This window comes from Leucoraja erinacea, chromosome 10 (assembly GCF_028641065.1).
Source record: "Leucoraja erinacea ecotype New England chromosome 10, Leri_hhj_1, whole genome shotgun sequence".
In the NCBI taxonomy this organism is placed as follows: Eukaryota; Metazoa; Chordata; class Chondrichthyes; order Rajiformes; family Rajidae; genus Leucoraja; species Leucoraja erinaceus.
Window position 1 is genome coordinate 41,570,748 of NC_073386.1, and position 26,042 is coordinate 41,596,789.

The 26,042-nt window shown below is 45.4% G+C and overlaps 1 protein-coding gene across 3 annotated transcripts in view; it reads right to left on the reverse strand.

The window, feature by feature from the left end:
* rabgap1l (RAB GTPase activating protein 1-like) overlaps nucleotides 1-26,042 on the reverse strand; it is a 268,209-nt gene that overhangs the window by 32,527 nt on the left and 209,640 nt on the right. For 2 of the 3 annotated variants that reach the window (XM_055642029.1, XM_055642027.1), the window contains exon 19: nucleotides 23,503-23,631. In XM_055642029.1, coding sequence (XP_055498004.1) covers nucleotides 23,503-23,631 — 129 coding nt within the window. Of the gene's footprint in view, nucleotides 1-6,249; nucleotides 7,347-23,502; nucleotides 23,632-26,042 lie in introns of those variants that run through there. The other variant, XM_055642030.1, reaches the window with a different exon arrangement.

A 26,042-nucleotide genomic window follows, 5' to 3' on the forward strand; every position in this document is an offset into this window, starting at 1 on the left:
CTGCCTGTCCTGCTGTGTTGCTCCATCATTTTGTGTCTATATTCAGTCTTCCTATTATTAACTTGACTCACACATTCTTGATAGTTCCACTTTATTGCTACTTCCCCTGATCGCCTTAATTACTTCATACACAAAATCTGCATAGTCATGCTAACTGTGCCAGAATAATCACATTGAGTTTTCCTCCAACCGAGAACTTTTGTGTGTATAGTAACTAACCGTAATACCATTTTACAAGATCATTTAAGGGCAGCAATTTTGTTTATAATTCAGGAGAGCACAATAACCAAATCCTAGAAAGGGAAAGCTAAGATGGCAATCAACAAATGACATCTCTTCTATTCAACACAGGGATATCAAGCAAGAAACTGATTGTGATCCACCCATCTCTAATTTTCTGTCATATCTTTAATTTAACCACTCGGAAATGTGTGAATAAAAGTCATTAACCGCACAGCCTGATTATCAGTCACCCACAACAAAGAAATCGGGTTACTGGGTTACTCTAGGCAAAGTTATGGAATGCAATTGCAAGAATTTTGCACTGCTAATCCGCTGGCAGTGTGTGAGACCAAATCTTCCGTTTGAAAAGTCCAGTTTCAATGTTGATATTGCTGTTAATTACTTTTATTTGGGCTGGTGCTAGGGTTACAATAATCAATCTTAATAGCATCTTAGGGATGTGAAATACGTTAGAGGTTCATGCTGGGAATTATTCAGAGAAAATCGACTCAAACATACACTACAATTCCAGTCATTGTTCTGGCTGCCTGTAACTTTATTACTAATTTTACCTAAGCTGGGCTACGAAAGAAATTCTGTCGCCGGAATTCCAACTATGTCAGAATCTCAATGGAATATGAGTGATGTCTGTGACCCTGGGCTCCTTACAGAGTGCCCACTAACTAGTGGCATTGCAGTAACAGTCCTCTGTCCTCACTGTAGAGACTTACAGGAGGTGGGATAACGCAATCACATTCAGAGTTATGTTCTGTCACCACCTCCAGCTGGCATTTAAAGCATGTAATATAAAATGGCAGGGAAAACTCAGCAGAGTTAATATTTTAGGACGATAATCCCTCAACATAAAAGGTCATCGACCCAAAAGGCCAAGCCTTGCCCTCCTTTCAGATATCGCCTGACCCACCATCAAACACCTCTAGTATTCTCTGCTCTTATGCCAGGACTGGTTAGCTGAAATTGCTGAATCTTCTTTCCTGAGGGCTGAAATGGATACAGGCAGATGCTGAGATTGCAGAGGGTCTGGTGCCCACTAAGAATGTCACTGTGCAGTTGCATATGTGACAAATAAAACACTATTGAACTATTGAACATTACTTTTAATTGCGCACAGGGGCACACCATGAATCCAGCTGCCTCACAGCTCAATCAACCGTTTGAATCCTGACCTCTGGATCTGTCTGCGGAGTTTGCACGTTCTCCATGTTACTGCATGGATTTCCTCATATTCCGCTAGGGTAGTTTACAACACTACGGTATGAACACTGAATTCTCAAACTTTAGGTAACCACCACAAGACACCCTCTCACTCCCATAAACCCCCCACCCTCTTCCCCTGCCGAGCCCTGACTGACCTTGCACCTACTTTCCCCTCCCCTTACATTCCTAAACAATTCGTACCTCGTCAATCTTCCAGCTTCACAATTCACAACTCTCTAATCCTTTTGTCTCACACCTTGTGATTGTTCATCTCTGGCCTTTGTCTAACCTTCTACTATAAAAAGACCCCCTTGTCTGCTTTCTTCTGCCCCTCCACTCTTCCAGCTTTCTTTTTCTCTACCAGTCTGATGAAACGTCACCTATCCATGTTCCCCAGAGACTCGCTGAGTTACTCCAGCATTTTAGTCTTTACTCGGTTTTGTTGGTTACTAGTGAATTACTGATCACTATTAATAGTCATAAAGCATAAAAACCAGCCCTTTGGCCCAACATGCCCTCGCCGACCAACACGCCCCATTTACACTAGCCCCACCTCACTGCGCTGGGCAATATCCCTCTAAACGTAACCAATCCATGTACCTGTCCAAATATTTTTTAAAGATTGTGATAGTACCTGCCTCAGCCATCTCCTCCGGACAGCAGCTTATTCCATACACTCACCATCCTTTGTGTAAAACATCACCAATATCTTGCCTGAATTTACTGATTAACAATGTGACATTTTTGATGAAGCCTCAAGTTAAAAAACACAAGAGACTGGATATAAGATATGCAGCTAAATCTATGAGGTGGGATAACGCAATCACATTAACAGTTATGTTCTGTCACCACCTCCAGAAGGCACTTTTATATACATTTTTTAATAGGCGGCATTCACCTCTCTTGGCATTATCATCTAAAGCTCTGATACACCCAATCCCTTAGAGCTTATCAGAATGTTCCCTGCTTCTTGATGCCTGGCCTGAAACAAGCTTTGTTTTTTTCAGATTTAAACAGATTTGAGGTGAACAAGGTGTTGTAAATATCAAAAAGCAGGGAAAACTCAGTAGGGTTAACATTTTAGAACAATCTCTCAACATAAAAGGTCATCGACCCAAAAGGCCAAGGGCTGCCCTCTCATCAGATATTGCCTGAACCTTGAGTATTCTCTGCTCTTATGCCAGAACTGCCAGGCTATGGGGAGAAGGCAGGAGAATGGGGTTAGGATGGATAGGTAGACCAGCCATGATAGAATAGCAGATATACTTGATGAGCCGAATTGCCTAATTCTACTCGTATCTCTTATGAACTTATGAGAAATGGCCATTTTGACACAAACTGGAAAGGTTGGTTAGCTGAAATTGTTGAATCTTCTTTCCAGAGGGCTGAAATGGATAAGGGAGAAGCTGAGATGCTGCATGTGTTTTGCTTTTTCCAGTGGGGTAGAGACTACATTATGAGCCCCAAATGCAGTATACTGAATTGTAAGTAGTGCAAATAAATCGCCCTTTCACCTTTTTGAGTTTCCGAATGATTGTAAGGGACAGAGTGAAAGGATAAGTGTGGCATCTCCTGCTGTTGTATGGGATAACTGCCTTGAGCAAGGAATAACCCAATGTGGAATGATGTCTTGGGAATGCTGAAGGTGGATTGAAGGGGAAGATGAACCTGGGGATGCCATTATGTTACAGGTGGTGGAAATTGCAGTTGAATAAAATTACACAGATTCAAGAATTTGTTCACTGCAAATTAATTCACATGTTCAGACGCAGATTTTATGGCTGACCACTGCTCTTGGTGTTAGGTATGAACTGCCTCTTCAGCAGCAGGCTGCTCAGAGTCAAGGCTCGGTGACTATGTCTTGATGGCTTTAAGGGCTGAACCAGCACGGCACACAGTGTGTAACTGGGTCACACAGACTTACAGGTTTGTTTCCTGGTTCAATCCCTGCTCTCTACTGAGTGAGCTAATCGCAGTGGGGGAAAGCAGCAGGGGAGGTATAAATCAGCCTGGATGCTGAGTGCCTTATACACCCTTCTCATTCCCTCTCTCAAATACACTGTTGCTTTGTTATGACCTCTGATCCAGAGAGAGGATGTGAGAGAGTGTGAGAGGACAGGAAAGGGAGGATGAAAGAGGTAAAAAGGAAGGATGAAAGATAAAGAAAAGGGTGAATGAGGAAAAGAAAGGGAGGGTAAAAAAAAGAAAGCAAGAGTGAAAGAGAAAGGGATAGAAAGGGAGGGTAAAACAGACAAAAAGTGGTTGGAGAGGAAGGGAGAGAAAGGAGAAGGAGATGGAGAGAGAAAGAAAGAGGAGCGACAGACAAATAGAGGTAAGACAGCTATGCACAATGCAGTGGGATCAGTCTGTGCAAGACCAGATCATCAATTGGCAGAGAGCAGGCCCCATGGCCTGTGGTTTCGGGTAGTCATCCTACCCCTTTGATGAGGAGCAGACTTCAGGTTGGTGGGACATGTTTCCAGGAGTGGACTGGGCAAATGTTGGGGCCAAATTTTCCATCCTAGGTGTGAAAGGCAAAAACACAGACCTGGATCATGAGTGCTAATCATCCTTCTACTTAATCCCTGATCTGAACTATGAATGTTGACAGCTGAGGAAGAACAGCAGCTGGTCCTCAACAGGAATTACAAGGCGACAACAGGTATAATTTTTTTTTAAAGTTTGTAATTTAAGCTACTTATTTCCTCAGCAGAAACAATGATGGCCCATTGCAAATTGCAGGCATCAATAATCGCCATTGGTAGCTATCTGCTCATTTGTTTAATTTGTCTGCATCTCATCTGCAATTCATTTTGAACTTTGTCCTACCATTTTGGTAGGGTCTTAAGCATTGTTTTATATTGTCCTAAGCTGTCTATCTGACAATTTCAGCTTTACTTGCACACCGTTCTTCTCCCCACCATTGACGGCGCATTCAGCTGCCTTGAAAACTCCCTCCCTTTGCCTCTCTCCTCTTTGCCTGCTCATAGCCCTACATGTCCTCATGCCATCTCCGTACATTTGGTTTCTATCTCATTAGATGCCTTGTTGCAGTTTTCTAATTGTAGTTCACTCAAATTAAACTGATGAGGCCTAAAGTTAAATCAAAGCCATGTCTCCTGTGAAGATTTATGTGTCTGATCACAGGAGCAGAATTGATTTTGCACAAAACGTGAGCAGTTAGAACCAGGCAGAAAACTGAGCTTAAAATGCGAGGATGCCACTCACATTGCTGGAAAGAGGTTTACTCAATTATGCGATAACCAAATGCCCATGTACCTGGCCTTCCAAAGTAAAAACCCAAGACCCAATTTAGAATGAACACTCCATTTAAGCTACCCCCCAGTTACCTAGGATTGCTCAAGCTGACAATGACTCTACTATGATAGAACATCCAAAGTGTTTTGTGGAAGTTTATCAGAAACTTTGATGCGCAGCCACATGAGGAAATATTTGGCTGTTACCTGAAGTTTCATCAAAGCGGGCATCCATGGAACCATATGCCAATGTAGAGTCAGTCAGCACTATGGTTGGCAACTTTCTCACTCCCAAATAAGGGACAAAAGGTCAAAATAAGGGACAAATTCCCGACGGCAATTCGTTGACTGACTCCGCCATGAATGATGAGTTGGTCCGGGTGCGGGACTGCACACAAAGCAGAGCTGGCGGGCCAGCTGAGGGGTTTTAGCTCGGGCACCGTACTTTGCGTGCAAAGTCCGGCACCCTAACCAACTCATGAACCGATGATCAGCCATGAGAAGGAGGGATGGTGGTGTCGGTGGTAAGCGAAGGTCCGAAGGTCGGACAGCTGGCAGGCGCTGCCGACCAATGAATTTTCGATCTTCCAAAATACATCTTTGCAGACTCTAACTTATTTTTAATCTTTCTCTGTAGGTGGAACACCATGTTCTGCATTCTGTTTATTTTCTCTTTTGCACTACCCAATGTACTAATTTAGTTTAGTTTAGTTTAGAGATACAGTGCAGAAGCAGGCCCTTCGGCCCACCCAGTGCACACCGACCAGTGATCCCCGCACATTAACACTATCCTACCCACACTAGGGACAATTTACACCTATAGCGAGACATTTAACCGACAAATCTGTACGTCTTTGGTGTGTGGGAGGTAACCGAAGATCCCGGAGAAAACCCACGTGGTCATGGGGAGAACGTACAAACTCCGTACAGACAGCACCCGTAATCAGGATCGAAGCCGGGTCTCCGGCGCTGCAAGCACTGTAAGGCAGCAACTCTACCGCTGCACCACCGTGCTACCGCTGCACCACCGTGCCGCATACCGTGGTATGATTTGCAGGGGTAGCATGCAAAACAAAGATTTTCACTGTATCCCAGTGCACGTGACATTAATAAACCAAAACTAATACCAATGCAGTGCAATTGGGACCCCTACCCCCTGAATCTCTACCCAGTAACATCGCCTCGACAACATCACACCCAAAATAGAACCCTGAGAGGTAGATGAGGCAGAGGGAATGAGTTCAGGATCCCTAAGAGATTCCCAGCTAGTAAGACACTTTTGAACCAGTTGTAATTAAGAAAAAATGCAATCAATTTGTGAACAACAAGTTTTACAAATCACAATGCCACAACAATGCACAATGTACAGTGGTGATGTTGGTTGCAGGATAAATATTGACCAGGATAGCACATACTACCCCCTCGCCTTTTGTTCATACAGGTCAGGGCACCTTTTACCCCCCCTATCAGAGTGATACATGACTTGTCCAGAAGCCCCTGAAGCTGGCTCCTGCTCTGCCTCAATGACCGAGCTAAGCTTGCAGCAACCTACCGTGCACTTGGGTTTTGTCACAGCCACCATGTTGGCTAAGGTGTCCTCTTCATCCAACTGACTGAAGACGTGGGCATCGTAGGCTACTGTTATAGAAACTTCTTCCATCATTTTGGATGCAGAACGTTAAATGAAAATAAATTAAATAAATAAGAGGAATCCCTGGAGCGTAGCGAAAGCTGGTGAGAGAGTGAAGTCAGCAGCATCCACCTTTAGTTCTGAAACTAGTTGCAGTGAGAAGTTGATTACAATTTGTCCCTCGTCCGACTTAAGCATGAGCTACTTCAGACTCCATTGAGTGCATGAAGCCCCACTGGTGGAGGTTGCGACCATTACAGGACATTAGTTAACGGCTCACTCTCTCCACCTGTTGCTTGACCCCGACCCCGTAATCATTCTGGAAGTCAGAGAGCCATGAAACGTGGCTTCATCTCTCGAGAAAAGTGCGCCCAGTGAAAGGGATATCCTTGACTTCACTCTGTTAACCACTTCCTGCTTGTTTTCTGCTGAAATGTGAAGTGCCGATGGGAGAGAGGGCTGTGCGTAGTCCTTGTTACCTCAGTGGCTTCGATATTCCTTGAAGGACCAGCCTTGTGCAACAGTCAGATATTCGAGAGTGACACCTTGAACATTTGCATTTGAATAGGTTTCTAGGGCAGCAGCGGTGGAGGCTAAGACTTCAGGGAGAAAGTCCGCTGGCACGCTCACTCACACACACAAGGTTCTTCACGTACAGTCCTTACTTCTTCAAAACATACAAAGCACGACTGCAAGGCAGTTCACCCAGGGTGCTGCCGGAACACACAACTATTTCCTGGTTCAGAACGTTCCCTTTGCAGGTGTCTTGCGGGTTTTCGGTTTAAAGATTTCCAGTCGAATCCAGTTGACCAGTTCACGTCGGTTCCCTTGTGTCCCCCCGAGAGAAGATTAACAGGTTCGTCAGGTGAGCCAAGTTGTCTGGAGGTTCTGGAACATTCTCTCACTGATTTTCACAGCACAAGGCACCTGTTCCACAAACACACGCCTCTCTCTCTCGCTCGCTCTCTCTCTCCCTCAGAACTGACTGTAGCTTATACACTCACTTTGAGAACCAGGAAGCAGCAGTGATAGAAGGGAAGCTTTCAGATGCCCCACATTCCTGACCAATTCACGTGCTTTCTTTTAAGGAGTGGCTTGTTTCGGTCCATCAGTTCCTCAGGGCAGGTTAATGAGCAGCAGTGGAGGGTGAGGAGTGGCTCGATTTGGCTCGCAGCCACAAAACCCACAGTCAGAAATACTACTCCTTACTCTAATCACAGAGAGAGGCAAGCAGAGAGAAACCCAGTGTGAAATGCAACTGATGTTAATTAGCTAACACATTATTGAACTCGGATCAGTCCACTTAACAGATTTCTGTTTTGTGTGGGGTGGTGTGGTGGGCCAGAAGTATTGTTTAATGCAGGCTGAGTTATAATCAGGATCTGTAGTTTTTTTACCGTGCAATTTGCTAAGGATTGAAATAATACAGTATGTGTATCATGATCTCTGCACATTCTGTAATGTTCTTTCACACAGCTAAGAATTAAATTGCTGCAGTGCTGCTGTCGATTTGCAACCAGCAAGCTCCCACAAACAGTAATTTGGCAATCTAATGTTGGTTAAGTGATGAACATTTGCAAACACATAGGGCAGGATGTCTCTGTTTCTCTCTGAAACGGTGTTCTGCGTCTTTACACATAAATCTGAATCTAACATAATCTGAAAATGAGCAACTCCTGTATTCCAGCACTATCCCACCTTTATACTGAGAATGGTCGCCCAGATCCCGAGCTTACATCTCCAGTAATCTAGCACTTCCTTGCTACTACACTGGGAACTGCAGCCCAAATCCTCTGCACATATCTCCAGTAAACCAGCACTTTCTTACCACTCCACTGGGAATATTATCCCAGATCCCCTGCACACATCACTTGTAATCCAGCACTACTACACTGGAAACATTGGCCTGCTCCCTTCTTCAGTCATTCAGCACTCACTGTTTCACTGGGATTGCTATCCTGGATCTGCTTGCATTCCTGATGTGGGACTTGAACTCTCAATTTTCTGATGTAAATGCCTGTCTGCCAGTCTCTAAGCAGTCTCTCCACTGTTTGTGGACCAAGCATGTGGCAGTTTCATGCTTGCCAGACTCCTACAGGATGGTCCACCCGTAGCATAGAGAAGAATTAGGCATGATGGGAATGGAGAGGAAATTCTCTCCTCTGTACACCATTGTTCTAAATGCCATCATGACAGGAGTGCCTCTGAATATGATGAATGCCACAATGACGGACCAGCACAGTTAACGTTTGGGTGTCTCAGCACACCTTCCATATCCACAATGCCTTTGATTCCTAGTGTAGACACATGGCTACATTCAATAAGCCCGGTTTAGTTTAGTTTAATTTAGTGATGCAGTGTTGAAACAAGCCCTTCCGCCCACTGAGTCCGCACTGACCAACAATAACCCATAAACTAGTTCTACCATCCACACTTGGGACAATTTACAGCAACCCATTAATCTACAAACCTGCATATCTTTGGAAAGTGGGAGGAAACCAGGGCACCCGGAGAAAACCCACGGGGTCACAGGGAGAACATGTAAACTCCATACAGAGAGCATCCAGAGTCAGGATCAAACCTGGCTCTCTGGCACTGTGAGGCAGCAAGTTTACTATTTTTGAGTAGTTTGGAGTCCTTATGTCAGAAATACGATTGTGCTGGTTTGAGTGTGGATCAGCCAGCTGTCTGTCAGTTTGCTGAACTCCTGGGTGAGGCTTGTTTTGGTTCTTCCATGTGATGGGATTTAAGCCTGAGGATCTCTGCTGTCTATCAGGGCCTTACCACTGAAGTCGCAACTGCCTTTGTCGAGCATTTTCCTCTGGGAGACTTCCGTGGGATAAGTATGGACTTACGGCTTAGGTCAGTATCACGCAATGTTTCAATGACTGCAAAATCCAGGCCAGTATTTCATTCACTATCAGGAAGAGGAGGACATGGTTCAGAGGGAAATATAGCAACTGCTGAAACACTCCCAAAAAAATTCATTGGTTGGATTATCTTCTTTGGTCACGAAAGGTGGCATAAAATCAGATCTATAGTCTATTTTAAACTGCATTCACAGGAGTTGGTGGACTGTTTTTCAGCACTGAACTGTGAGATCTATTCCATGTAAATCTGAAAGGGAAAGGATGGGATTCTCAGTAGGACACTGGGCTGGTTCAGTGAATTACATCACAAAGTCTGCTCATTCGTCAGAGTTTCACACTGGGTTAACAGTCCCAGGCAAGACCCTATTCAAGTACTCCTGGGTATCCCTGGTGAACCTTCTGGAGAGCAAATAATGTGACTGCAGCATCACAAATGCATCTTCGCAACTGCAATACATCATGGTAGAATTTGACCAGGTGAAGAAGCTACTTATTAAATGGCAAAATTGAGAGAGGGTGAGAGAATGAGAAAGGAGACAGATAGGTGAAATGATGGTGGCCATTACAGGGAAAAGATCGGAAGACAAAGAGGCATGATGGAAGATATGTGGAGAGATACAGGGGAGAGAAAATTAAAGCAAGACTGGGAGAGAAGAAAAGAAGGGTTGGGCAGAGGAAAGGGGATGAAGAGAAGGAGGAAGAAAAGTTGGGAGAAAGGGGGGGGGAGACAGAAATGGAGGGAGAGATCAACACAGGAGCACCCAAAGACCTAAACACAGACACAGTTCCAATGCTATCTTTAAATTTGGCAAAGATACTACAATTTTGGATGAATAACAGGTAACGATGAATCAGAGTACAGGAGGGAGATTGAAAATCTGATTAAATGGTGCCAGAACAACAATCGTGATCCCAACATCAGCAAGACCATGGAAGTGATTGTTTATCTCAGAAGAAAAAAAACGAGGATCCTGTCTTCATTGACAAGATGGCAGTGGAGAGAGTCGACAGCTTCAGCTTGCATGCATATCTCCAACGATCTGTTCTGGGCCCAGCACATTGATGCTACCAAAAAGAAAATTCAACAAAGCTTCTATTTGCTTAGAAGATTTAAGAGATTTGGAATGACGACGAATTGATCTTCCACAGGTGTATGGTAAAGAGCATATTGACCAGTTGCAGGCCTTGTTCGGCAACTCATATGCCCATGAATGAAGGAGATTATAGAGAGTGGTAGACACTACATGTACTGATCTCTGCACTGTTGAAGAGACAGGAGGTGCTACCTCAAAAAGTCAACCAATATCATCAAAGACCCACATCACCCTGGCCACACTCTATTTCACTCCTACCATCGGGAAGAAGGTACAGGAGCCTGACAACCATGGCCACCGTGTTCAAGAATAGGCTCTTGAACTCTACACTACTTCCACTTCAGCACTATGATCTTCTGTAGACTTTGCTTTTGGTTGCACTGTGGATTTTATTATTTTTGCAGGAATATTAGTTATTAATACATTGAATTTATTTGATTATTATATTTATCTCTGTGCATGCATTTATGGGCTTGTTAAGCTGCTGCAGGTAGGAATTTCATTGTGTTTAAGAAGGAACTGCAGATGCTGGAAAATCGAAGGCACACAAAAATGCTGGAGAAACTCAGCGGGTGCAACAGCATCTATGGAGCAAAGGAAATAGGTAACGTTTCGGGCCGAAACCCAAGGGTGCAACGCTCCATAGATGCTGTTGCACCCGCTGAGTTTCTCCAGCATTTTTGTGTACCCAGGAATTTCCTTGTTCAGTTGTCAGTCTATATGACAACACTCTTGACTAGCTTGATATAAGGAAAGGGGGAGAGGTGGGAGGAGGAAAGAGAAGAAAATGGACATGGGTAGGAGAGACGGAGGTAGATCCCTTAGTCAGGCCATTGTCCCCACATGCCTCAAAACTTCCACGATAATCCCCATAGCGAAGAAACCAGTGGTTGCCTGCCTAAATGACTACCGCCCTGTCGCCCTGACCCCAATAATAATGAAGTGTTTTGAACGCCTGGTGAAACCCCACATTACTGCCAGCCTCCCCTCATCGTTAGACCCCCTACAGTTTGCCTATCGCCCCAACCGCTCTACAGAGGATGCCATCTCCACCACGCTGCACACAGTAATCGCGCATCTGGAACACAAGAACACATACGCCAGAATCCTGTACATTGACTTCAGCTCAGCGTTTAATACCATCATCCCACAGAGACTTGTGGAGAAACTAACCCTGCTGGGCCTCAACACCACCCTGTGTCACTGGATCTTGGACTTTCTGACAGAGAGACCGCAGTCAGTCCGTGTTGGCAAGAACACTTCAGGCTCGATCACGCTGAGCACCAGCTCCCCTCAAGGCTGTGTGCTCAGCCCGCTGTTGTTCACACTGCTCACACATGACTGTGCTGCCAGATTCAGGGACAATAAAATCATAAAGTTCGCGGACGACACTTCAGTGGTGGGACTCATCAGTGGAGATGACGAAACAAGGTACAGGGAGGAAGTAGAACAACTGGTGGACTGGGCGGCAAAAATAACCTGCTTGAATGTCGAAAAAACTAAGGAGATGGTTGGACTTCAGGAGGGCCGAGCCTGAGCATACACCGCTCAACACTAGTGGCACTGCAAGTGGAGAGAAAACCGAGCATAAAGTTCCTCGGTGTTGCAGATAACGGACAACCTCACCTGAACACAGGAACACCACTGGGACCGTCAAACGGGCCCAGCAGCGACTGCACTTCCTGAGGAAACTAAAACAGGCCTCACTCCCCACCAACATCCTCAGGACTTTCTACAGGGGCACGGTGGAGTCTGTACTCACGTACTGCATCAATACGTGGTACTGCACCTGCAACTGCTCGGACAGGAAGGCTCTGCAGAGGGTAGTGAGGGGAGCAGAGAGGATTATTGGCGTCTCCCTACCCTCGGTACAAGAACTGTTCCAGAGCCGCTGTCTGAAGAAAGCACAGAGAATTGCCAGGACAAACTGCACCCCCTCCACACACACCTGGATCTCTTGCCATCAGGCAAGAGATATCGAAGCATCAAAGCCCGGACTACGAGGCTGCTAAACAGCTTCCTACCACAGGCGGTGAGGCTGCTAAACAGTCACTCTGCACTCACAGTCACTCTGCACTCACAGTCACTTGACTTGACTCTGCGGCTGGCACGGACACTTTAATAACTGGCACTGGCCACTCAATCAGCGGCCCCGGACATTTTTTTATGATTGGTTTACTGTATTTTAACATTGTGTTTTTTACCTGATTTTAACTATTTATTCTGTTCCATCAGGGACTGGATTGTTTTTTTTAGTGTTATTATGTGAGAAGTGTTTTAAATTTCATGTGCGAGGCTCCGCTATTCACTGGGAAACGTCTTTTCATTTTGCACTGTACTTGTTGCTTGCAAGATGACAATAAAGGTTGATTGATTGATTGATTGATAAACATAATTTGTTGTTTATCTATATCGAAAGTACAGTGGATTTAGAGATGAGTGTTTACACTCGGAGACGTTCAGTCTGCAGGAACAGTGAGTCCTCAACGTTCTGCTGCCTGGCCTCAGGCTGTGTTGTACTCGAGGGGCCAAATACTGGTTGCTAGGATGCAAAAGAAAGCCTTGAGGAATAGGAATAATTCGCGGAACCACCCAAAGGGATTAGGTGAGGGAAACTTCACAGTTAATTCATTTTCTGATCAGGAAGATCTTGCCCGGTCTTCAGGGCAAGATCACCTCTTTGATTTGGTTTAACAGTTCATCAGCAGGCGTTTGTTGATAATGGAGAAAACACAAGCAAGATTAACATTATTAACTGATCCCTCCTTCACACGCAGATTGACAAACCAAACAAAATAAGATTACAAATCCCTGATATTGGGCAAGCAGGTTTCAAAAAGATTACAATGTGGTAATTCAGGGGAAAAGCAAACTGCTGAACACAAATGGCTGGGAGGAAGTTCAGCATGACCGACAAATGCTAGTCAACAGAGCAGCACTGGGAGTGAAAGTTTACAAAACAACCGAGCGAGCAGCTAAGTAGTTGAATGGAGACGTCTCCTGAACACAGGAGCAAACATGAGATTCTGGCACCCCAGCCAGTAAAAAAGGTGAGACTCAAAAACCTAAACACGAGGAAACACGAGATACGGGCACAAAATAATAGGGGGAAAATGAGACTCAGACGCCCAAAACAAAATGGAACATGAGACTCGGTCACCTAAATGTGGTAAGAAATGCAAGAGTTGGAGAGCAAAACGCAGAAAGAAACTTGAGACTTTGGACACCAAAATTCAGCAGTAAATATGAGACTCCAGCAACTAAACAGAGGAGGAAAGACAAAGCTCAGACAACACAGGAGGAAATACAAGACCCTAGCACCAAGCACAGGAAGAAACACAGGACTCTGTCGCACAAAAACAACAAGAAACATGAGATTCTAGTACCAATGAATACTTGATGTTTGGCAGGGCGGTGTAAGGCTGAAGGGCCATGCTGGATGACTCTATGACTATGACACACAAGACACAGGCTTCCTCCAGGGGACTTGACAAATATCTTTGGATCTTCTTTAGCCATCGGTGAGTTCCCAACGGAGGGTAGCCAATGTTGTTCCTTTGTTTAAGAGGGGATCCAGACATAATAATCCATAAAACTGTAGGCCAGAGAGCCCCACATCAGAGGTTGGGAAGGATTTTTCAGTATAGGACTCACATTTGGTAGAGAATAGACTAAATAGGGACAGTCAGCAGAGAATAAGTTAATTGGGGACAGGGACAGGCAGGTGATTGATGAGGGTACAGCGGTGGATATTGTCTGTATCGATTAAAGTCTCCCATAGAAGGCTGATCCAGAAGAGATCAGCCTTCTATAGGGAGAGATTGAGAAGCCTGGGTCTCGATTCCATGGAGTGCAGGAGGATGAGGGGAGATCTTATAGAGGTATACAAAATCATGAAAGGAATAGATCGGGTAGATGCAGAGTCTTTTGCTCAGTCGGGGAATCGAGGACCCGAGGACATAGGTTTAAGGTGATGGGGAATAGATTTAATAGGAATCCGAGGGGTAACTTTTTCACACAAAGGGCGGTGGGTGTATGGAACAAGCTGCCAGAGGAGGTAGTTGAGGCTGGGACTATCCCATCGTTTAGGAAACAGTTAAACAAGACATGACTAGGACAGGTTTGGAGGGATATGGACCAAGCGCAAGCAAGTGGGATTAGTGTAGCTGGGACATTGTTGGCGGTGTGGGCGAGTTGGGCCGAAGGGCCTGTTTTGCACACTGTATCACTCTATAAGTCTATGAATGGAGTAGAATTAGGCTATTCGGCCTAATTCTGTGGCAAAGAATTCCGCAGATTCACCACCCTCTGACCTAAGAAATTTCTCCTAATCTCCTTCCTCAAATAACGTCCTTCAATAAGCGAGTTCGGTATTCCGACTGCGCATGCCCAGGTCATAGATTACTAGCTATAAAACAGTCTTGGCAACGGTGGTGCTGCATTTGTGCAGGCTTGCGTTTCGTCTGTAGTCGGGGTCGGGGTAGGCTCTCCGTCGCTGTGGATGCTGTTGAGTTGCTGTTGGGCCGTCCTCGTCCCCTCCCGGGTGTCCCATCCCTGTCCGGAGGCGTTCAGAGAGACCCTGGGCTGGCGGGGCAGTCCCGGACTTGCAGCCACTGGCTCCAGCTCGGCTCTGCCTGTCCCCTCCCCTCAGTCCAACACTGAGATCCTGCTGAATATAGGCAGCTGCCGGGTGACTCGGAGCTGGAGTCTTCCTGGTCAGAGAGAGAGAGCGGATGGTCTCCTGCCGGCTATGGAAGGCCGGGCGCGCGCTAGAGCTGCGGGTACTGTTGGAGATGGTGGTGCTATTGGCAGCAGCAACCTCTTCCTCCTCCCTCGCCTAACCCCAAGCTCAGAGTCCGGTCCAGCTCTAACTCCAGGTCGGGGCTGAAAGCCGCCCGACGCGTGGCCCAGTCGATTCACCATTATATCTTACAACCTTTGACAAATCCCATGATTCCTTGCGTTTTTCGGAATACCAAACTCGCTTATTCTGAGGCTATGACCTCTAGTCCTAAACGCTCCTAATAGTGGAAACATCCTCTCCATAACCATTCTATCTAAGCCTTTCACTATTGTGTATTTTTGCAATGAGGTTCCCCCTCATTCTTCTAAACTCCAGCGAGTACAGACCCAGTGCTGACAAACGCTCTTCACAGGTTATCCTACTCATTAGTGGGAATATTCTTGTAAACCTCCTCTGGACCCTCTCCAGAGCCAGCACATCCATCCTCAGATTTGGTGCCCAAAATTGTTCACAATATTTCAAATGCGGCCTTACCAACGCCTTATAGAGCCTCACCTGTTTTTGGATACAAGCCCTCTTGAAATAAATGCTAGCATCGAGTTTGCTTTCATTGGCAACAGCGCCTAAAAACAGCCAAAAAATTCCGTGCAGCGAAACACGACGGTAAATACAAAACTTGGGTGTTTAAATACAATGGCAAAGACGTGACTCAATCAAAGCCAGTGAAGCAAGCAACTTGGACACTTCATCATAGCAGACTCAAACATAACAAATAGTTCGATGTCGCTTATCTATGTTCTTGAGAGATGCTGCCTGACCTCCGAGTTGCTCTAGCACTTTGCATCTTCTTTTGTAAAGCAGCATCTGTAGTCCCATGTGTCTAGTCTGATGTTAATGTCATTAACCACTGACAAGCTCACACCGTCTTTTATTGTGCCTTCATAGTTGTAAATAGTTTCACTAGAAACTTGGCAAAAAAAAAGTAATACATTGCTGGATGAGGCGACATTTAGAACAATGTTTGGCCAAGCGGTAATGTTTCTTTTGGAACATCTTGAAGTTGGGTCAAAGCACTTCAGCAGCTAAGCAAGTGAGCCAAAAGTAACCGCAAAGTGACCTCAGAATACAGCAATGATTGCAGCAGCCAAAGCATTGAATGAAATGTTTTTATTCATCGAAGTGGAGAAGCAGAATTTACGAAGGCATTGGCTGACGTGTATTCCTAACAGGAATAACTACCCACCCCAACAGAAATACTGCCAACAGCTGTCAGATACGTTGGCAGATGTTCATAAGTTCATAGTTCATAAATCATAGGAGCAGAAGTAGGCCATTCAGCCCATCGAGTCTACTCCGCAATTTAATCATAGCGGATCTATCTTTACCTCTCAACCCATTCTCCTACCTTCTCCCCATAACACGACACCCTTAAGGGCCTGTACCATGAGCATGCGGCAAGCGCGACCAAACCGGAAGCGGGGGCTGCGCGGAGGTTGAGTGATCCCCGTACAGGGCCGGTCCCACCAGCATGCGCCTGCATGCAGCGAGCGCGACCAAACCGGAAGCGGGGGCCGCGTGGAGGTCGAGTGAGTGACGTGAAGTTCGAGCGAAGTCCGCGGAAAGTTCGCGCTTGACGTACGGCGTCAAGACGTGCGTACAGCGTCGAAACGCTGCGTATGCCCGTCGAGGCGGTGCGTACGGCGTCGAGGCGGCTGCGGGCCGGCAGGCCGTTGCCGCGCGGAATTTTTGAACACGGTCAGTTTTTTGGAGCCCCGCGCGATGTCGGGACCAGGTCCGCACAACTCCATACGGCTCCGGCGATCGAAGTGGGTCCGGCCCCACGAGGCCGTACGGCTCAAGCGACCACGTTAGGTCGCGCTTGCCGCATGGAGTCGCATGCTCGTTGGACGCTGGACAGGCCCTTTAGTAAACAAGAATCTGTCAATCTGCGCCTTAAAAATACCCAATGTGTTGGCCTCCATAGCCGTCTGTGGCAATGAATTTCACATATTCACCACCCCCTGACTAAATAAATTCCTCCTCATCTCCTTTCTAAAGGTGCGTCCTTTTAGTCTGAGGGTGTGCCCTCTGATCCTAGACTGGTGGAAATGCAAGTTAGTGAGCACCTGCTCAGAAATCCTAAACACACCAGCATGTAGGTGACAAAGGTAATTGATGAGGATAGGCAGTGGATATTGTCAACATGGATTTTAGCATGACCTTTGATAAAGCCCCCCGTGCTAGACTGGTATTTAATCCAAAAGATTAGATGCGTAGGATTAACAGTAACTTGATTATTTGAATTCAAAACTGCCTCACTGATATATTCTAAAATCAGGCTGGATGTCTGTGGCCAGTGGAGTTCCCAGTGATCTGTGTGACCTCTGCTGTTTGTGATATATATAAATGACTTGGATGTAAAGTTAGATAGTTTGCATATTACACCAAGATTGCTGGGGTCGTAGACTGTGAGGATGACTGTCAAAGTATACAGCACTATATAGAAGGGAGGAAAGTCAGTGATGGTGCTAGAGATAGTGGCCTGGTGCTCGTCAGTGGGGTCATGGTCCAGGGGTAAGTAGGAGGAGGTGTCCGAGAGTTGGCGCGTGGCCTCAGCTTTGTAGAGATCGACGTGCCAGACTACCACGGCACCTCCCCGAAACATTGCCTATTTCCTTCGCTCCATAGATGCTGCTGCACCCACTGAGTTTCTCCAGCATTTTTGTGTAACAGCGCTATATAGATCAGGTACAGAAATGAGCCGAGAAATGGTAGATGGTGTTTGATCCAAGCAAGTGTGAGATGGCACTTTGGGAGGTCGAATATAAGGGAAAGATGTACAATTATATTTGAGTTTGGTTTAGTTAAGTTAGAGATATAGTGCAGAAACAGGCCCTTCGGCCCACCAGGTCCGTGCAAACCAGCGATCCCAGTACACTAGCACACACACACTAGGGACAATTTACCATTTTCACCATAGAAACATAGAAACATAGAAAGTAGGTGCGAGAGCAGACCACCAGGTCCATCGAGCCCGCACCGCCATTCGCTCATGGCTGAACACTAAACAGACCCACTTACCCACAACAGTAGACACAAGACACAGAACACAAGACACTACCCTCCCCTTTATACCGCTATCACCCCTCTCCACCCCAAGAACCTCGTGATCTCCTGGGGGAGGCAAAAAACCGGATAAAAACCCAGGTCCAATTCGGGAAAAAAATCCGGGAAATTCCTCTCCGACCCCAATCTAGGCGATCAACACTTGTCCAGGAGATCACTCAGGTCTTACTATACTAACCATACCTAGGTCCATATCCCTGCCCTCTCCCCGTAGCCCCTTATCCCCTTGGCAGCTAAAAAACCATCTATTTTAGTCTTAAATATATTTAAAGTTTCTGCTTCCACTGCTCCCTGGGGCAGTGAATTCCATAAATTAACCACCCTCTGGGTGAAGAAGTTCTTCCTCATCTCAGTTTTAAAAGAGCCCCCCCTTATTCTGCAACTATGTCCCCTGGTTCTAGTTTCCCCGATCATTGGGAACATCCTCGGGGCATCCACCCGATCAAGGCCCCTCACGATCTTATATGTTTCAATGAGATCGCCTCTCATTCTTCTAAACTCCAAAGAGTAGAGTTCCAGCCTACTTAACCTTTCCTCATATGTCAATCCCCTCATTGCAGGAATTAATCTTGTAAACCTTCGCTGCACTGCCTCCAGGGCTAGTACATCCTTTCTTAAGTATGGACCCCAGAACTGTACACAGTATTCCAAATGTGGTCTCACTAATACTGTGTACAGCTGCAGCAAGACCTCCGTGTTTTTATACTCAATCCCCCTAGCAATAAAGGCCAAAACTCCATTGGCCTTCCTGATTGCTTGCTGCACCTGCATACTAACTTTCAGTGATTCATGTACTAATACCCCTAGATCCCTTTGCGTTGCATTACAACGCAGCTCCTCCTCATTTAGAAAATAACTTGGCCTATCATTTTTTTTTCCCAAAGTGAATGACTTCACATTTATTAGTATTAAATTTCATCTGCCAAGTTGTTGCCCACTCACCTAGCTTATCTATATCCTTTTGCAGACTCTTCCTATCCTCCTCATCCCCTACTTTTCCTCCCATTTTTGTATCGTCCGCAAATTTTGATATATTACACTTGGTTCCCTCCTCCAAATCATTTATATAAATTGTGAACAACTGGGGTCCCAGCACCCACCCTTGCGGAACCCCGCTAGTTACCGGTTGCCATCCCGAGTATGAACCATTTATCCCCACTCTCTGCTTCCTATTTGTTAGCCAATCCTCTACCCATGCTAATATATTACCCCCAATCCCATAATTTTTTATTTTTAGCAATAGTCTCTTATGTGGCACCTTGTCAAAAGCCTTTTGGAAGTCCAAGTATACCACATCCACCGGTTCCCCTTTATCCACCCGGGTTGTTACTTCCTCAAAGAATTCGAGCAGATTCGTTAAACAGGACTTCCCCTTCACAAAACCATGCTGGTTCTGTCCGATGAAGTCATGTTTATCCAAGTGCCCCGTTAGTGTTTCTTTAATAATTGTCTCTAACATTTTACCCACCACCGATGTTAGACTAACCGGTCTATAGTTACCCGCCTTCTGTTTACTTCCTTTTTTAAATATAGGTGTTACATTGGCCATTTTCCAATCCACTGGGACCGTTCCTGCCTCCAGGGAGTTTTGGAAAATTATCACCAATGCATCCACAATCCCCACCGCTATCTCCCTCAAGACCCTTGGATGTAATCCATCAGGCCCAGGGGATTTATCCTCCTTCAGTCTCATTAATTTCCCTAATACCACCTCCTTGGTGATCTTAATAGTATTTAGCTCCTCCATTCCTACCGCCCCCTGTTTATCCAGCGTTGGAATATTTTTTGTGTCTTCTATGGTGAAGACTGATACAAAATACTCGTTTAATGCCTTTGCCATTTCCATGTTCCCCACCAACAACTCTCCAGCCTCACCCTCCAATGGACCAACGTTCACCTTAGCCACCCTTTTTCTTTTTATATAGCTATAAAAACTCTTACTATTAGTTTTTTTATGTTGTTCGCTAAATTCCTTTCATAGTCTATTTTCCCCGTCTTAATTAATCTCTTAGTTATTTTTTGCTGACCTTTAAATGCTTCCCAATCCTCTACCCTCCCACTATCTCTGGCTACCTTATATGCCCTTGCCTTCAGCCGAATACTATCCTTTATAGTTTTACTGAGCCATGGCTGACTGTTCTTACCCTTACCCCTTTTTTTCTTCATAGGAATAAATTTTTCTTGAAGGTTATACAGTATACCCTTAAACGTACACCACTGCTCATGTACCGTCTTATTCTTGAGTCTGCTATCCCAGTCAACTTTGATCAGCTCAGTCCTCATACCTTCATAATCCCCCTTATTTAGACTAAGCACCCTAGCCTGAGTTTCAACCTGCTCCCCTTCTATTTGAATATGGAATTCGACCATATTGTGGTCACTTGTTCCCAACGAGTCCCTAACTATGACATTTTTAATTAATCCTGCTTCATTACACAGGACCAGATCCAAGATTGCCTCCCCCCTTGTCGGTTCTGTGACATACTGTTCTAGGAACCCGTCTCTAATACATTCTATAAACTCTTCCTCTAGTCTACCCTGCCCAGTTTGGTTTGCCCAATTAATATGAAAATTGAAGTCCCCCATGATTACAGCAGTTCCCTTTTTACATGCGTCAACTATTTGCAGATTTATGTTCTGACTAACAGCGTCACAGCTATTTGGAGGTCTATAAATTACACCCACTAGTGTTTTTTTCCCCTTATTATTCTCTATCTGTACCCAAGCTGTTTCACTATCCTGATCCTTCAACGCAATATCCTTCCTCTCTATTGCCGTTATTCCCTCCCTTATTAAAAGGGCCACCCTTCCTCCCTTTCTTTCCTGTCTATCTTTCCTAATTGTCGAGTACCCCTCTATATTTAACTCCCAGTCCTGATCCAAGTCAATTAACTGACAAACCCGTACGTCTTTGAAGTGTGGGAGTTCACTCGGAGAAAACCCAAGCAAGTCATGGGGAGAACGTACAAACTCCATACAGACAGTACCCGCAGTCAGGAACAAACCCGGGTCTCATGTGCTGTAAGGCAGCATCTCTATCATTGTGCCATTGTGCCACATGGCCCTTAATGGCACGACCCTTAACAGCATTGATGTATAGAGGGATACAGCATGGAATCAGGTCCTTTGTCTCACCAAGCCCACGCTGACCATCCAACACCTATTCACGCTCATTCCATGCTGTTTTCTGTTTCCCAACAAGATTACGCAGGGCCACAGCAGGAGGGATGATTGGAATTGAAGGAGCCCACCTTACAGAAACCAGGCAGCAATTGAGTAAATAGATGGCTGCAAAAGGCCAGGTGAAGCAGTCAAGAGCTTGAAAGAGCAGTTCTATACACTGCGGCAAAGGGAATCTTCCTCTAGTGCCATGCTGTAGTGGGCCTGGGGTTGGAAAGGCTTATGGGATGCACGTGGCCAGAGAAAACCAAGTGTATGATCGAGATTGATGGGGAAAACAGGCCATACAGTTATAAAATTACAAACTATAACAATTAAGAAATGCAGAGATATGAAATCAGAAATGAGGGGAGTGGCGTCATTATTGAGGATTTAGAGCATGACCACATGAAGGTGCTTTAGCAAGGTGTCAGAGATCGGTGTAGTCTGCTCGGTCCATTCTGAAAATTGCAGTGACAGCTCTTTTTAAGAGTACTGAATTTCCTTGGGATCACCTTCGGCACAAGAATTGTGGGCCGAAGGACCTGTTCCTGTGCTGTACTGTTCTATGTTCAGTGTGTATCTGATAGTGCAACTGCATTTATTTAAGAAAGAGAATTATGTAAATTCTTGGATGTAAATTAGTACTGAACTAGGTTGTAAATTAGATGCTAGACAATTGTCCACCTAGGTTGCATTCTGCAAATCCAGTAATAATAAGTCACTCCAGCATCAACTTCTATCAAATCTATCAGCTAGTTTACGACAAATTCAGGCAAGGAAAACTCTAGCACGGGAATGTTTTGGGACTTCTTGCCATCCAATGCCATCAGCTCCTCATCTATCATATCCTCCAAGATGGCAGTATCGACAGAAGGAGTAGAGGTGCACTGTCGGTGAGCGGGCTGGGGGCTCACCTCCCGCACCCTCGGAGGTGCTCTGAGTAATCCAAAGTCAGTTGCCGGAGACACCCTGTTGCACAAAATCAGTGCTGTAACCGTGGGAGGCGAGGGCTGGTGCGTTTGTGAGATGAGTTGGTGAAAACAATTTCCGCTACAGGTCCTGTAGTCGCCTGGGGATTGATTGCATCAGGCGCCGTCTGAAGAGGACAAGTGCGTGGATCGGATGCAGCCTGGAGCAGTGAAGGACATCGATAACATCACATGGCCAGGCCAACCCCTGCAACCCAGTGACACCAATAGGACAACTGGCCTTTAAGGCCAAGTTAAGATCCTATATTTTCAAGAACTTTGAAATTTGAAGGATGCAAGATGGCGCTGGAAACGTGGTGACTCTTGTGTATTGCCCTAGTGTAACCTACTCTGTTTACATTCTTATACTTAAGTATGATCATGCTTGTCATAGTCATACAGCGTGGAAGCATGCCCTTCGGCCCAACTTGCCCATGCTGACCAACATGCTCCATCTACACTAGACCCACCTGCCTACATTTGGCCCATATCCCTCTAAACCTATCCTATCAATGTACATTTGAATGAAATTTTAACTGAAGTACAAACGAAAAAAAGAATTTCACTGTACCGAGGTAAATGTGAAAATAAAGTACCATTGAACCATTGGTGTGAATTATTTCACATGAATATCTTTTCATGAAAGTGCTGACATTTGTTATTTTAGATGAATGAGCCTAAATGGGCCAAATGGCTTTCATCATTTATAACGTGGTGAACTGCTTTGATTGTACGAGAGAGATGTAACTACTGCTTCAGTGTTTACACTCTACCAGTCTAACGCTAACACGCCCTTGTTACACATCTGAAGCTGAGCTTAATCTGCCCTCTACTGATTCATTGCATATATTTAATTAACCAACACGGAATATTCAGCAAAACACAAAGTGCCGGAGGAGCTCAGCAGGTCAGGCAGCAGCTGTGGAGGGAATGGACAGATGGCGTTTTGGCTCAGGACTGTTTTACAGATTGCTCCTGAAGAGTCTGAAGAAGGCTCCCATCCCCAAATGTCATTCCCTCCGCAGATGCTGCCTGACTTGCTGAGTTTCTCCAACACTTTGTGTTTTGCTCAAGATTCCAGTTCTGCAGTTCTTTATGTCTCCAACACAGAACATTACTTGTCCTCACAGCCAGTTGGTGTCACTATCACAGAGTTCATATTTTCCCAGTTAGGTGCTTCTTTCCAGATCACCATCTACTTGTTTGCTTACCTTTATATTGCAGGCTTGCTCCATTAATCTCCTGGCATTTTCCTCGGCCCTATAACGTTTTGGCAGCTGGACACGGAAGAACTTTAAAGCCCCTTCAAAGTCGGCCTGCAGCAAGTCCTCCTTGGAGGTCTGTGAAGGCAAAGATGGGAGTGAGCTGTAACGTGGGTTTGGGATGCATGAGGCAGATAATGAACATCTCACAGCTCATTGTAACGTGGTAACAGGCTTCCTTTAACTCTGCTCATTGAAAAGGAGGAAGCAGCACTGCTGGAGATGGAAGTTGACCATTCTCTATTTCACCAATGATCCCACCAAGCTGCCCTGAGGCAGCCACTCCCATAAGGACCTTCCGCAGTTAAACAATGCAAAAGCTAAATGTGTTAATGCTTTCAACTCATTCCATTGCCTCACCACCACCCGTAGATCTGTAACCTCCTCCAGCATGTACAACCACCAAGATTATCATACTATTTTACTTCCGGTCTCTTCATAAGTTCATAAGTTATAGGAATTCAATCATGGCAGATCTATCTTTCCCTGTCAACCCCATTCTCCTGCCTTCACCCCATAACCCCTGACACCCTTACTAATCAAGAATCTGTAAATCCCTGACTTAAAAATACTCAATGACGGCCTCCACAGCTATCTCTGGTATTGGATTCCACAGATTCACCACCCTCTGACTAAAGAAATTCCTCCTCGTCTCCTTTCTAAAGGTACATCATTTTATTCTGAGGCAATGGGTTCTGATTCTAGGCTCTCCCACTGGTGGAATCATCCGCTCCATGTCCAGACCTTACACCATTTGGTAAGTTTCAATTCAGAATGACTGTGGGGTGGGGTGGGGGGGTGACAAAAGGGGAGACACCATGTTTACCAAAGAAACATGGTCCTAGAATGGAAACCCTCATCTTCCAGGTGGGGGATGGAGGTGTAAAGGCACTGGACGTCTATGGTAAAGCTGAGACAATGGGGGCTTAGAAATTGAAAGTTATTAAAGACTTGAAGGGCATGCGAGGTGTCTCGATGAAGGTGGATACAGATTGGACAAGGTGGTGTAACCTATAGCCCAGCTTTCTTTCCCCTCCTTCAATCAGACTAAAGAAGGGTCCCAACCTGAAACGTCGCCTATCCATGTTCTCCAGAGATGCTGCTTACCCGCTGAGTTACTCCAGCACTTTGTGTCATTGTGTGTTAACCTGCATCTGCAGTTCCTTGTTTCTACATTCTAGGTTATTATGGAGACTTTGTCCTACCACCAGAAACATTGCCACCATCCTCTTCCAACAAGTGGCCTTGATTCTCCATATCTCTTTTGGCACCATGGCAACTAAATTCCCTAATTTTTCTATAGTTTTCTGCCATATAGCTATCATCACTGCTCTATTTATTTTTCATGGTAAATCACTGCCCTACTTACAAGCAACAGCTTTGCAAACTTGAAGGCAACGTTTTGTTTGTTGGCCCTTTCGCGTTGCCGCTGTCAAAGGTAGAACTATCAACAGACCCAATTTACTGAAAACAGTAACTCTTGATGGCAAGTGCCTAATACAACAATGCACCAAAAGTCGCTCACATGCTATGTTCATGTTATATAAAGTAATAGCCCCACAATCAGTAGACTATCTTGGCAGCATCGGCAGCACATTAAACTCTTCATTACATTTAGTGACCAGGATACAAGCTGCAACTCCAACTGATCTAACCAAAACCACGTACAGTTTCAGCATCACCACAACCTCCTTTACTGTAAAATCTGTCAAGTATTCATTTGGAGTCATTGATGCCTATGAGTCAGAGCGGCGTACAGCATTAACCCTAATCCTACAGTGATCCCTCTTTATTCTCCCTGCATTCCTATCAATTCCACTCTTATTCTACCAATCACCTAAACGCCAGTGCTACTGACTGGAGCTAACACCAGGTTGACTCTTTCCTTTCTTAATCATGGAGAGATACAGCAGAGAAACAGTCCGCTGAGTCTGCACCGACCATCAACCACACATTTACACCAATCCAACATTAAGTTCAATTTTTATTTTCCCCATATTTTTATTACCTCTCCCCAGATTCTACTACTCATCAATTCACTTGGGGCCATTCGCAGTGGCCTATGAACCTGCTCTTCCACACACCCTTGGAATGTGAGAGGAAATTGGAAACCCATGCAGTCGAAGGGAGTAACTGCAAACTCCACGCAGGCAGTACAACCCTGTCACTGGAGCTCTGAGGCAGCGGCTCGATGTGCTGAGCCAATATGCCGCTCTCTGTCTTACTGAACATCCCCCTTCGTCTAGTCCTTTTGTTTCCTTCTGTCACTGAATCTTATGAATGCTATGACTGCTGTTTCCCAACACTCTCCTGCTCAAACATCAACTACTTCCTCCCCCATAATGCTCTTTCCTCCTGCACGTTATCCTGGTTAGGTAAACAAAAATAGACCAATGATCTCTCATTCATTTCTTCAGAGTTAGCGAGCCAAGTTACGACACATGCGATCATGGACCTTGCACTGAATGAGTTCCAAACCTTGAAAAGTA